General features: G+C 40.6%; 1 protein-coding gene and 1 pseudogene across 4 annotated transcripts; both read left to right on the forward strand.

Moving 5' to 3' along the window:
• Nucleotides 1–1,915: 1,915 nt before the first annotated feature.
• On the forward strand, nt 1,916–13,630 carry LOC148033109 (uncharacterized). Of its 4 annotated transcripts, none has more exons than XM_087683837.1 (4): nt 1,916–2,072; nt 2,336–2,488; nt 12,520–12,612; nt 12,700–13,628. In XM_087683837.1, the coding sequence occupies exons 2-4, from the start codon at nt 2,358–2,360 to the stop codon at nt 13,214–13,216; spliced, it is 741 nt and encodes a 246-aa protein (XP_087539963.1). In that variant the 5' UTR covers nt 1,916–2,072; nt 2,336–2,357; the 3' UTR covers nt 13,217–13,628. The 4 variants fall into 4 exon arrangements, with proteins under 4 accessions (XP_087539963.1, XP_087539965.1, XP_087539964.1 ...); XM_087683839.1 differs by having other exon boundaries at nt 1,954–2,072; nt 2,342–2,488; nt 12,700–13,630; XM_087683838.1 differs by having other exon boundaries at nt 2,051–2,171; nt 12,700–13,629.
• LOC148033110 (uncharacterized) lies at nt 6,580–8,182 on the forward strand (annotated as a pseudogene).
• Nucleotides 13,631–14,353: the final 723 nt, after the last annotated feature.

The raw sequence follows: 14,353 nt of genomic DNA on the forward strand, positions 1-14,353 counted from the left end.
GAAAGGTCATTCCCATGCGGAGGGGGGGGGGGGGGGGGAAGAACAGAATGTTACTTGTGACTACAGGGTTTAGTCCATTTATGCTTATGTATGGATTTTAACCTCGACCACCAATCAGAGTGGGATTCACCAATGAGAAGATCCAACATGTAAAGGACTTTCTCCAAGATTAGTCTGATATGCTAAAAGTATATGATCATTTTTAAAAGGGTGGCAAGGTCTACTTATGGATTCCAAAACATTCAAATCGTCTAGAGTCTAGATAGATTCCTAAATTTTCTCCAAACTATTGTGGCCTATTCACAATCCTTTAATATGTTTATAAAGTTGCATACAAATTAGATTTACCATCCTCAGGTAGAGTCCATCCAATCTTTCATGTTAATCACTTATAAAAGCAACTTGGTAATGACAATACTTCGTTAGACCAATGAATGTTTGTAAATATTAACGAGCCTCTAGTTCAACCTCATGAGCTATAGTAGATCTTGGATCTCCATAAGCATCATACACATCATCATGTTTGTAAACAAGTTTTGGTCAAGTGGAAGCATAGACATGAAGAAGGTTCTACATGGATAAACATTACTGTACTCAACAAGAGATTTTCCACTTCCATTTTTTAGGACAAAAACTCTTCCAAAAGGGAGGATTGATGTTAAGACAGATTTTGAGCAGACATGGTCCATAGGATGGCTCGACCGTAATGCTGATAGTGGGCAACAAGCTGGTATACTAAGGGATTTGACAAGGTAAAGGGTTCAAGGGATAGCCTATATTAGAGCATAGGATATAAAGAGATGAGCGTAAGGATACATGGCCCAAAGGGTCAAAGGATTAGTGACCAATAGATTCACCAAGGTCAATCTAAATGTAGAGTCCATAGGTCTACCTAAATATATTATTGTGGTGCTAAAACATGTTATTTTCTTGAGTGGTTAAGAGGTTAACCGAGCTTTCCTAATTTTTGTGCTCATTAAAGGCTATGGTGGCAAGGTGTGAAGATAAGGCATGCATGCATGCATAATAATGTACTTGTTTATAGTAGGAACGTGTGATTTTATCTGAATTTTCACTTCAAGAAGTTCAAGTTTTTTGTAAATTTTGGGTTTGTAGCATACCATTACATTTCAAAATTACAATTTGCTAGAAGATGTACCATTCTAACTCAGAATTGCAGTTTGCTAGGAGATTTACAACTAGAGGTGGCGTTGTAGTACAAAAAATGGAATACGTGTAGCAATAGAATTGATTGCAGTAACTCGAATACCTATGGCAACTAATAGTGTAGCAACCTAAAGAATACTTGTAGAAAGCTAAAAATAGATTGAAAGTAATTAGATACCAAGAGTTTTGTATGATTGAAAAGTAGTCTATAGAGCAACTTGAAAGTACAACTTGTACATGGAACATCTATTTGGGTTGATGATGAGAAAGACTTTGTAGATGATATGATGCATATTAAAGTTATGTAGAATAATGGTGCAGGTTCAATGCTTTATGGATTTTGTAGGAAGTTCTTTTATGCTATTCTCTCATATGCCTTTGGAGAAGGTTTGCTATCTCATAGTAGCATCCCCTAGAATCTCTTGATTTGCTCTTAGTCAAAACTTTGATGGCTTGTCCAGAAGACTCCTCTTGATGCTTAAAGTGCATTTGATGCACACAAGGATCATAAGGACTACCCAAAGAAGCTCTAATTGGTGCTTCTTTACATTACAATCCGATGTCATATCTCCTATTTGTGAAGATTACGCTAAGCCTTGCCATCTTTGTCAAGGTAAATGTTAACTTGATCTAGCACTTAATTGGATTTTATGGTTTTGGAGGCGAGAAGATACTTTAATATACCGCCAGAGATGCCCAGCCGAGGGTTTGAACTTCTCACGTAGCGAATAAACCTCAACGCGCACTTAAACCAGTGCGCTACGACCGCATCCGCTGGATTTATTTAAAAAAAATGCTAAGAACCGAACCTATTTAATTAGGCACTGTGACTGGCAGATTTACCAAATTACCGGTGTAGCGGCAACAGAAACCCTACGGTTTAGCTGGGGACTGCTGTTGTGCAGGTACGCCCTCTCGCCCTCTCGCCCCTCTTTCTCAAAAGAATAATTGGCAGACCCGAGTGGCCATTCCGCTGTTGTCTCGTGTTTTTTGATCTGCTAAAGGTGGGCCTTTTCCGTTTTGTTTTGGTTTTCTGCAACAATTCTCCTCTGGAAGTCCCCCTTGATGATTCTTTCAGAGCAGAGAATGAAGGCATTCTCTATTGATTGTTGTTGTTTTGATGAACCACGGGGTGAGAAAGCTGCCTGTTGTAAGAAGTGTGTTGTAGGCGCAGGAAATTAACTCAGCATATGGCGCTTGATGATTTGGATTTGCCGCGGGGTCGGCGCCCTGAGAGCGGTGTTGTGGGGAGAAGAGGGTTCCGGCGCAGTTATCCATACAAGCCATTTCCTCGTGACAGAGGGAGCTCCCGGGATTCCAGGTGATCGTCTTTGAACCACAGAAGTTGCATTTGTTGTGCTGTATGGTGTGGTATTGGAGCTGACGAGTGACGATTGGAGGGTGGGAGTGGCATATTATGTATATGTTTGATTACTGATCTGGAAGCTACTTGTGAAGCTTATTACAGCTGGTGGGGTTGAGACTCAAGTGCCAGGGTATGGGTGCTTTGTGATTATTCAGGGACTCAAATGGGATATGCATATCATGAAGGTTTGGAAGAGAAGTAGCTGAGTTATTGTAGAGAAAGAATGTAGTTGTTATGTTTTCTACTGGTTTCAATGGTTTGATTGAAGGGGAGCTACTACTTTTTTGGTTGGTGATTTTTTGATGGCGTGGAGAGAGTGTGCTACAGAGAAGGGCATGTCGCCTGCTGTTGTCTATTGTTGTGGAGGCCTAGATGTGGAGCTAAGTGTTATTTTGGCTGGAAGTGAGGTAATTGTTTTGTCACTGAATGTGGAGGCCTAGATGTGGAGCTAAGTGTTATTTTGGCTGGACGTGAGTTAGCTGTTTTGGCACTGAATGGTTTGTTGATGGAGTGTGGAGGGAGTACTGTATGCAAACTTGAGGTGCGTCCGGATGTTTCTGCGGTGTTCTGGAGACTCAATCAATGGGAAACTACTCACATTTTTGATTTATGGTTGAAATATGCGTGCTAGGATGAGAGGATTATTTTATGGAGTGTGTAGGAGGAACAATGCTGTAACAATGGCTCTTGGGGGTGGCAAATGAGAGAGCTTTTTCTAGTTGCAAATGATTGGATCAAGGGAATGTAGAGGGAGTACTTTTATACAATGATTGAGGTTGTCAGGCTGTTTTTACTGCTTGTATGCTGTGTGGAGGCCTAATTGAGCCAGAGCTACCTTTCTCCCCCTTTTTATTGGTTGGCAATGTATTGTCTACATTAAAAAATCTTTGATGAGTGTGTGGAGGGGGTGTTGTACAAAAGTGCAAGGTCCTTCAGATTGCTGCTCCTGTTTGTGTGTTGTTTCTGCAGCAGCAGTGGCTGGACCGTTGTACAAACTGAGGTTGTTGATTTGATTTGTGCTGTCTGTATGACATTGTGGAGGTTTGATGGAGAGCTATGATTGTCCTGTTTGACAATAAAATAGTTGTTTCTTGCACCATTTGATTTGTGGATGGAGTGTAAAGGGGTTTTGCTGTAGTTGTCAAGAGGTGTTCTGTCTTTTATGCGGTTGGTGACGCTTGGCAAGCCACTTCTTGTCTTGGTTGGCAATGATATACTTGTATTTGACTAAATGGTGATGGGAGTATGGAGGTTTGAAGGTTATACAAAAGGTCAAGGCTGTCTGAATATTTTCTGTTGTTTTTATCTTGATGTGGAGACTCCAGAACTACACTTTTCAAGTCTTGTGGTAAAGCAAGACTGTATGTACCATCTACCATGCCAAATTTATGCTATTATAGAGTAGTCTTAGAGTTAATCGCAACTACAAAGGGGTTTTAATGGCCCCCTTTTTGTTGTGTTTTGCTGATGAATTGCAATAAAAAATGGTTGCAATTCTTAGGCATGTTAAAACAGTATAGGAGAGCCCCGAAGGTAGGGGATCAAAGCTTTTGAGGGGTGGGGTGATATACAAAATAGCTTTTTAATAGTTTTGTTTACATAAACATGTGATGTCTGTTAACAAAGTTCTCTCTCTCTCTCTCTCTCACACACACACACACACACACACATGGGGGGGGGGGGGTTGTGTAAGGCCAAAGTAACCTATGAGACTAGTAGAAAACTTTGTTGCAATATGCCAAGGTGTTGATGAATTACCATATGCAATCAATTTTCAAGGGAGGTGTTTGATATGAAACTAAATGTTATTTGTAGGCACCAAGGAGCCTAGGTAAGTGATGGCTTAGATTCTTATCTAGTTGTGTGGACCATGCAAAGAAGCAAATGGGGCTGGGATCTCCTAGCCTGAGAGTAAGCAAGAGGGAGAAAAAAGAAGTCAAATGTACTAGAAGCCTTTTAAATTGATGAGTATAATTGATCCACAATATATCTTGTCGTAGAGAAACAAAGAAAATTCGAATGGAAGAACTAAGGAATAATGCCATTTTTGTATACAAGAGCCCTTGGCTGTTCTATTGTCCTTCAAGATGGAAGGGGGATAGCGTGCATGGTAAATTCAAATTTCTAGCACCAATATAAAATGAGTTCTTGCAGTGTGGAGCGAGTGATTATTAATAGCGTACCTTGTCATTACAATTGTGAATTTGAAACACCATTTTTCACAAGTTGATCTTGTAAATGAGGCATTTTCTATATAATGGGAAATATGGACTTGTGGCTCTTTGAGGATAGCTTGCAATGAAGGTGTTGTAACCAATATGTACCATGCTTCTAATGGGAGTTCTCCCATATAGGTGAGCATGTAAGATTGGGAAAACATAGAGAAACACAAGCATTGTGACATGCAATACTAGAGTAACCAGCTGGTGATGGCCTTTAGGGTCCGGTAATGTCCTCCAAGGCAAGGCAGCAACAACCAGCAACAACCTAAACATTGGATTATTACTTTTCAAGAATAGCCATGAAGATTATTTAATGTGTCATTCTCAATTGATACTACTTGTCAACTTAAGAACATAAGTAGAATTTTGAATTGCCAATGCAACTAGGTAGGATTAATGTGCCATCCTCAATTGATATCACTTGTGTTAACTTGCAACTTCAGTCTGGGAAAATACCAGTATCCTTGGGTTCATAAAGAATAGAAGTAGAAATTTGAATTGCCAATGCAACTTGGTAGACATTGTAGGATCAATGACTTAATACATTCATGTGTTACTCAAAAGACTAGGATAGTAGATATTTAGAAGAGACTATTATTCGAGGAGAATTATCCTTGATTTCTTTAGTGTAAGATAATGGGCAATTATTTGCTACAATTTTCATAAGAAAACAAAGGTCAGCTAATGAAGAGGTGGCTTTTCTAAGAGTTCATTATTTCTCAGCACACAAGAAGATTTTTCTTTTTGCAAGTAAGATCCTCTCTTGTCTTCATCTAAACAAACTTGTTTGAGAAATTTGCCTATGGTTCTTGGGATTTGAGGTGTCATTTGCTTAAGATATTTGTGATGGTTACAATGCCTAAAATAGATGAAACTTTGGACGGTTGGTGGTATATTGAAGACAAATGAATATAAGGATGCTCTCTCATGGTGAATACATGTTGCCATTATGGAATGTTTTAGTCCTTGCTTTGCCTCTCTATAATGAGTGAAAGAGATATCATCATCAAATGTAGAGTAGAGTAAGATAAACTTTATATTGGAAACTTTTTTGTGCCATAAAAGGGTACCTTTTGTAGGTTGGAAACTGACGAAGATTATGCAAGTAAGCCAAATATGAGATCGACCTCTCACAAATCTTGGTTTATTAGAAAAATTTTAAGTTGCCCATTGCAATGCTTCTTTGCATGCTTGTAGCTGTTGCTATTGCTACCAAGATGTCATTCTTAAATGTTGTGCCTTTCAGAAAAAAACTTGCCCTTTGGTTTCGAGAAAACAAACTTATTTGTGAATATAAGTGGTATATTGAGCTAAAAATGCATTATATGTTGATTAGCGATTTAAAAAAGCCCTAAAATGTGCTTAATGATGTTGGGAATAAAGGGCCCTTGTGCCTTTTATATGTGCACGGGTGTGAACACCAAGGTAGGTTCAGTACGTACGTACGGATCGTATGGAACATAAAAAACGTGATTATTTTTTTCATGTAAAATTTGGGGCCCAAAACGTGATGTGCCTAACGATTTCTGCATCGCTTGGTTATTTGTGGATTTTCCTTGGCAAATTGAGAAAAAAGCCCCAAACGTGTTCACTGTTTTAGTGTTTGCAGGTTAGATGAGCTACAGGAGGCGTCAGCGTGCACAGACCACGTACGTCTCGTCTCTCTCTGTCTCTCTCTCTCTGCGCGCTCTCTCTCTCTCTCTCTGTGGGCTCACATTCATGCATGCTGGAGCCTCTCTCTCTCTCTCTCGTAATGGATTCTCCTCTCTCTCTCTCTCTCTCTCTCACGCGCACGCTTGCTCGCGTTGATTCTTGTGCACGCGGGCGTATATATTTATTGATGTTTTTCTCTCTTATCTTGCTCCAGGAGCCATCATGCTGAAACCAGTCAATCCCTATTGGAAGGAGTATAACAATATACTCTATATTGTCAACACTCCCGGGTAAGCTGGTTCAGGTAGTCGCAGGTGGTCATGCAAATTCTGCAATTTCACATTGACCAGTACAATTACGCGTGTGGTGAAGCATTTGACGGGCATCAATTGCATAAACAATTGTAGCGCGTGCAAGAAGGTGACAAAAGCTGTCCGAGAGAAGTTGATTGCTGAGAACTTCCCAGCAATGGGGGCAGCAGCAAAAGGCCAAGGATCCCAGAAAACACAAGACGCCTTATACGATGCTCTTATTGGGGAGTTTGGTGATTCTCCTACACAGGTAGAGGAGAGTTTTGTGTCTCAGCCCGTTGCCTCAGAGCAGCCATCTGCTAGTAGAAAGAGGGCTTGTGTCATGTAGGAGGAGGAGGAGGAAGGTTCTAATGATGTGCATGTGCCTAGGCAAACCACCTTGCCTTCACGTGTGCATTCTCAGTCTTGGGTGAGAGAGCGTCAGAAGGTGGCTGAGATGGAGATTGCTCGCACTCTCATTGAGTGCAACATCAGTTTCAATGTCTTAAGAACTAAGCAGTAGAAGAGGATGGCTAGGGCCATTGCCCAATTGGGTGCTAGTGCTACAGATTCATGGTGTGGGTTGGATTACAAAAAAATGCGCACCACTGCACTTGACGAGCAAAAGGCCTTAATAGATAAGGCATTGGTCCCAGTGAAAGCTGGCTGGTAGCAGTTTGGATGCACCATCATCTCTGATGGATGGAGTGATATACGTAGGCGGCACATCATAAATATACTTGTCTCCTCTTGTCTTGGTACTTATTTCTTGCGCGCTGTAGATGCAGGGAAGACAGAAGAGAAGATCACAGGCGAGTTTATCTATGGGCATATTCGTACAGCCATCATGGAGATTGGTAAAGAGAATGTGATCCAACCTTGGGTGCAGTCCACAGTTTCAGATGCTACTAGGATGACCACATTCTTTCGAAAGAAACATCGGGCTTTAGCCATCTTTCGTAGCCATAGTAATCTAGATATGGTGCGGCCCTCCACGACCAGATTTGCATACATGTTTTTGGTGTTGCAAAGGCTCTTCAAGTTTAGGGATCCACTTTTGCAGACAGTTGTGGACCCAAAGTGGATGGACATGTCTCATGCACAAAAAGAGACGACCAAAGCCATTCAAAGGCGTATCCTAGATGAGTCTTTTTAGACAAAGGTGCAGGATTTGACAGTGGCTTTGCAGCCCATGTATGTGATGCTACGAGCCCATTACTGGGAAGTTCTCAGCAATCAACTTCTCTCGGACAGCTTTTGGCACCTTCTTGCACGCGCTACAGTTGTTTGTGCAATTGATGCCCGTCAAATGCTTCACTACACGCATAATTGTACTGGTCAATGTGAAATTGCAGAATTTGCATGACCACCTGCGACTACCTGAACCAGCTTGCCCGGGAGTGTTGACGATATGGAGTATATTGGTATACTTCTTTCAATAGGGATTGACTGGTTTCGGCATGATGGCTCCTGGAGCAAGATAAGAGAGAAAAACATCAGTAAATATGTGCGCGCGCGTGCACAAGAATCAACGCGCGAGAGAGAGAGAGAGAGAGAGAGAGAGAGAGAGAGAGAGAGAGAGAGAGAGAGAGAGAGGCTCCAGCATGCATGAATGTGAGCCCACAAAGATAGAGAGAGAGAGAGCGAAGAGAGAGAGAGAGACAGAGAGAGAGACTAGACGTACGTGGTCTGTGCACGCTGGCGCCTCCTGTAGCTCACGTAACCTACAAACACTGAAACAGTGAACACGTTTGGGGCTTTTGTCTCAATTTGCCCAGGAAAATCCACAAATAACCAAGCGATACAAAAATTGTTAGACACATCACGTTTTGGGTCCTAAATTTTACATGAAAAAAATGATCACGTTTTTTATGTTTCATACGTATACAAAACGTACGATTTATACGTACCGTACGGTAACGATCCGTACATACGTACTGAACCTACCTTGGACAATTACAATCAACAAGATGGCACGATCATGAAATGCTTGTACAATGTGCATGTGTGGGTTGAAAGCTTAAAATGCACATTTCTTTGCATAGGAAAGTCACATGAAGATTCTGATACCGTTTTTGCGATGTACACGGAAAAAGCTTTCACATGACACCCATATTTGGGGGGTTCCTAAATTTTAGGAGGTTCTTAAATTTTAGGATCCTCGAATTAGCCTAAAAATGCTAGTCCTAAAAAATAGGGATGTCATTCTAAAAATAGAAAATTCTGTACTCTGACTGTGCTTACTAAATTTGGTTGTTTCTATTCTTGAAAGTATTCAGCCCAAAAAGGAAGGCCATAGAGAAGAGACAAGTGTCAAGACACTTGTCACACAAGTTTCCAAGTGTCCCACCACTTGTCACATCTCATGACATGTGGTTGGACACTTGTCTTGTGCTACTCCACTTTTCCCTTTTGTACTAGCTCTTTCCTCTCCTATAATTAAGAGCTCGTTTTTTTTCATTTAACATCATTTTTCTTTGCTGTAAACTCATGTACAGCACCCACAGATAGCCAGAAACTGGCCCTATCCATCCCCATCATCATCCCCCACTTCTCCATTATCAAATTCCTCCATATTCCCACTTCTAGCACTGCTGTTTTATAGGACAACAAGCTTGTAAATTCATTACGACACCTCCTTCTCGAGCTCTTTCTTCCATTTTAGCAACAAGAAGCAAGCTCTATCCATGTACTGCTGATCAACGATGGAGAAAGGCTGATTTTCCCTCTTTCTTCTCTCATACTTTAAAGAAATCAGTTCTTATCATTGCATAATAGATAATGCATGTGTGTTCGTATATCTTTGCATGATCTTGTGAGAGTGAGAATTACTTCTCCTCACTCTCAGGTTGATTGTAACTGAGCTCTTCCCTAAGGGACTTGGGTTGAGTAGAAATACATTCCTTCGGGGGGGGGGGGGGGGGGTTGCCCATCTTCGACCCTCAATCTTGTCTCCATTACTTTTACATTTTCATGGCTGTAATTTTGTGAGTAATTTTCATTTTCAGCTTTAAGTGTTCATTTTCTTTTATATTAAATCTCGAAAACAAGTGAATATCATAATTGTTAAGCATACTATGTTGTTCGGGGTGTTTATATTTGGAGGTTGTTTGTTGTGTTTCGGGATCCGTCAAAGTACGGCATACTCTTTAGCTTATACTCTATGTCGCGGTGCTTGAGACGTGGAAGTTTGAGGTTCAATAGTCATCCTACATAGTGTGTATACTGCATTGAGCATTGTATTTGTTCATTATTCAGATTTTTTAATCTTTTGTATTCATTGTCTCTGTATTATTCTAACTCTATTTGTGTTTCTTTATCAAACTGTGCGTTTGTCATGCGATTGTGTTAGTACTTTGTAGTCAAGCATTTCTTTATATGGTGCATAGGATACGATCCTCATCACATGCTACTACTGCCAAAAGCCTTCACAATTGCTAAAAAGCAAGAAATTGCCAAAAGGCTATACACTTTGATAGATGACATGCAAAACTTGAAAGAGCACCTTTTGAGAAAGAGCTTCAATATATTGAGCAACTACCCAAAACATTGTAGAAATAGTTTTATCCTAAAAAACATGCTAGATATAGATATTAGGTATTAATAGAGATGTTAGGTTTATATTTATAGAAAATGCTTATTTGGTAAATGTTTTACGTGATTATGATAGGTTGCTACTAAGTTTGGAGATAGTTATTCTTCTTTTCTTTGTTGCATAAATTGGAGGTTCTATTGATGAAACATAAGCTAACATGTATGAGGACAATAGCCATTCTTCTCCTCTCAGTATGGAGATTCTATTATGCAGCTTTGTAAGTCCATTTATAGTAAGGTATGTTGTTGTTTTTGATCTAAAATTCATCAAAACAGATTTCTATAGCACTATGGGGTGAGCTTCTCTTCTTCTTTGAGATCTGGAGTCTCGTGGACTTGTTGGACATCATTGTCATGAAGAAAGTAATATTCTCATAGTTTTATTCTGAGAAATCTCTTAGTTTGTGAGAGAAACACTGTGGGATAGTTATCACAAGGATGTGTATTTTTAATGCTTGGCTTTGGCATTATTAAGTTGTGCATATGGAGGTACACATGTGAAATGCAAGTGAGTTAAGTGACAGTGAGACCTTAGTACCCTTGGTGATTAGTGAGTGACATTGGCAAAAGTTGTAATAAGTTATGCTTGATAGGTATTAGGTGGTACTTGGTGTCCAAACTTGGCCTAGGATATTTAATTAGCCATTAGGAATTGTCATTAATTAATTAATAAATGCTAGTTTTGGGCTAATGAGCGCTCAGGATCACTTAGGTGATAAATGTAATTGTTGGCCAATCAGATTATTTGTTTGAGACATAAAAAATTAATATTCTAAAAATTAATGAAGCTGGATAGTGCTGGAAATTGTTTTGGAAGGTTGCCACTTGGCAAAACTTGCCCATGCAAGTGGGAAAAACGTTTTTGAGGTTGAGAGAGAGAGAGAGAGTGTGTGTGTGTACGCGTGCGCGCGTGTTTGATCTTGGACAAGGCATGCAGCATGGGCAACAAGCTGGTAATGTTGTTTTAGACCAAAATGTGGGTCCTTTTAGGCCTTCAAAAGCTGAGTATATGCAAGAGCGAGAGGAATTTCATGGTCTAGTTTAAAGATCAACTGATGATAGCTGCTGAAATGTGTGTGCAATTGGCAAAAGATCCTCGGTTTATGCACTTTTGCACCCCTTAAAAGAGGGCAGCAAAGGCAAGATGAGGAAATTATCTTCAAAGAGCTTCGGGACAACAAAAGGCACCGAAGGAAGTGCCAATACAATAGCATGATGTTCATAATGTGGGAAGCGAGCATAAGCAAATGATGCTAGCAGGGCAATTGATGCATATGCAAGGCCAACTTGGAAGTGCAAGTCTAATGTTTTTTGGACAGCAAGGCATGCATACTAATGTAGGTCGTCCGGGGTACTTTGGCGGCGGTTTTGTTTTCCAAGCAATGGGTGGTAATGCTTCAGCCAGGGCGGGTCATTCGGCCTGCGTGCCATATGGCAGGGCTGACCAGGCCTGCTTGCTGGACCAGCTTGGTGTTGGTTGAGTGCACATCTTCCAGCCCCACAGTCTTGCCTATTTTAGGCCCCACATTGGTCACATCAGTCATTCAGACTGGCACACCTTTTTGTGAGGTTTCCAGCTGGCATCATATGCACACAGCCCTTTGTATTAATTCTGCCCTGTTTATTCAGCTTTCAGTGCTCAGCATTCTCAGTGTTCTTTTGTCTCTTTCTCTCTCTCTCTTCTCTGTGTTTAGCATCTACAATTGGTCCATGCATATGCATTTGCATTGCTGCACTCTGATAGTGTGTATTTTCTTGTGACCCAGCGTGTGGGTTGACCAGAACTTGTGACCACTCATTAGTAGCAGCTCTTATGCACTTTTCTAGATATTTATTAGTTATAAAGGAGCCAAATTCAATAAGTGACAATGTGTATTTACTAAAAAGGATAGATGTTCTTTTTTCTCATGTTGTGACACTATATCTTAGAGTATTCTATCATCACAATTTCAGATTATACAGATTGTGTCATCAAAATCACAGAGAACTGTGTTATACTGTTTCTAACCACCGTCTGACATATGGTTGTATGTTCCAATGCTTGCCATATTTAATTTGTGCTCATGACTGGTTGTTCTTGCCATCTTCAAATTATTACGTGTATGACATTTATGTGCAGTTGTAATGGGCTCTTAATATTTCTGGCTATAGCTTTTAAATGACATTAATGTAAAAGCTGTCATCTTGCAGTTGTAATAAGCAATATTTTTTTGTTTACTTGCAACAGACCCCTTGAGCTCTGCAACAATTGCAGACGGACTGGGCATTATGCAAGAGATTGTCCGAATGCAGCTGTCTGCAACAATTGTGGGGTGTCTGGGTAAGGTTTCTGCAGTTTAGAGAAGAACATTCATGCTAGAACAAAGGTGTTGAATATCATTTGAAGTGTTATGGTTGCTTATGACAGGCACATTGCGTCAGCTTGTCCAACTGAGCCTTTATGCCGGAAATGTAAGAAACCTGGTCATCTTGCCAGTGACTGCCGCAATGAACCTGTTTGCAATCTCTGTGGTAAGCCTGGCCATCTTGCAAGGTCATGTGTGGCACGTGAAGTAGGGCTGCCAAAATCTAGCCTTTGTAACAATTGCTACAGGTCTGGTCATTTGGCTGCGGATTGTCCAAATGAGAAAGCCTGCAATAATTGCCGTCAGTCTGGACATCTCGCTCGGGATTGCATAAACAGCCCTGTCTGCAACAACTGTAGTGAGCCTGGACATCTGGCACGAGACTGCCCTCGGACTATTTCCTCTACTCGATCTGGGGGTTCTTTCCACGAGATAATCTGTCGTAACTGCAATCAGCCAGGCCACATGAAGAGGGATTGTGTACAGGTTGTCATCTGTAATGTCTGTGGAGGGCGAGGGCATATGGCTGTGGAGTGTCCATCTGACCCTGTCCTTGTGCGAGGCATGCGCCGAAGGTAAAAGGTAGTCTGAAACCTTATGTTTATGGGGTGTCAGATGACAGCAGACTTTGCTGAAAAGAACTTTTCTCAGCACCCTTACAAGTGAATGCTTTTTTCTGAATATCCCTGTGCAGTTAAAAACTCCATGTATGCTCCTTAGTAAAGCAGCACTTTACACAGTTTATCAACTTGCTTTTTCCACATCTGTTTAAGTCAGTATTAGTGTTCAATGATTGCCATTCATACATTAATGCTGTGGATCTTGACCCTTGCTTCAAGTTATATGTCAGGCAGAGTTCCAAGCAGTTTCATCATGTTTTGTAATGCAGTTTCACGAGTCTTATCTTAGACTTGGGATTCTGCCCGAGAATGTGCTATCAATGTGTTTGATGACTCAGGCCAAGCATTGGTGTTCAGTGATGATTGCTTAATGTTTAGTGCCATGAATCTTGACACATTCATAGTATTTGCCACTACTACATCTTGGATAAAGTTCTAGTGGCTTCATTGCATTGTATGATGTGGAGTGTCATCTTTAAGTGGGTACAAATTGCCCAATAATGTAGTTTACTCTTGAAAAGCATTCAGAATTGTCCGGAGGCGTTAATTGACTTAGCAGGATTAACTGTAGCCCCATTCAGTAAGACCCAAAGGCTTAGTTCCGCAGTTTATGTAGACATACGTTAAGGATTATAAAAGTAAGCAAGATACCACTATGCTAGTTCCTTAATTTTGTAATTACCAAGTCTCGTTTAGAATGATAGGACGTAAGGTTTGTTTTACTGCTGCTGAGTCTTGGAAGTTTCCTTTTGAAAAACGAGTAATTTTTGGATGCATAATGTTGGGGAAATTGGACATTTACAAATAGGAAACTTAAAAATTTGAAAAGCACGGGTAGCGAAAAATGTCTTAGAATTGTGCTACATTTTAATATCACATGGCCCAAGGGACAAGGATGTAAAATTAATTTTTTCTAGAGTATGGGGCTCTCTTGTGCAAGCTGTAAATTAATGTGCATTTAATGGAATGTGAGTGGACTGAGTCAAGATTCTTTTTTAAAATTTAGATCGTGTGATGGGTCTCAAGACTCCGAACACGGGCTTGAGAAGAGCTACAGGCAGCGGACACCCATGAGAATTAGACCTTGTCCAAATTT

Source organism: Lygodium microphyllum, chromosome 8 (assembly GCF_053477565.2).
Source record: "Lygodium microphyllum isolate KBCC chromosome 8, Lygodium_microphyllum_v1.1.10, whole genome shotgun sequence".
Lineage (NCBI taxonomy): Eukaryota > Viridiplantae > Streptophyta > Polypodiopsida > Schizaeales > Lygodiaceae > Lygodium > Lygodium microphyllum.

Coding starts and splice junctions, on each gene's coding strand:
- LOC148033109 (XM_087683837.1), top strand. CDS start 2,358: ATGGCGCTTGATGATTTGGATTTGCCGCGGGGTCGGCGCCCTGAGAGC. Junction 2,489..12,519: donor GGGAGCTCCCGGGATTCCAG/GTGATCGTCTTT, acceptor TACTTGCAACAG/ACCCCTTGAGCTCTGCAACA. Junction 12,613..12,699: donor AACAATTGTGGGGTGTCTGG/GTAAGGTTTCTG, acceptor TGCTTATGACAG/GCACATTGCGTCAGCTTGTC.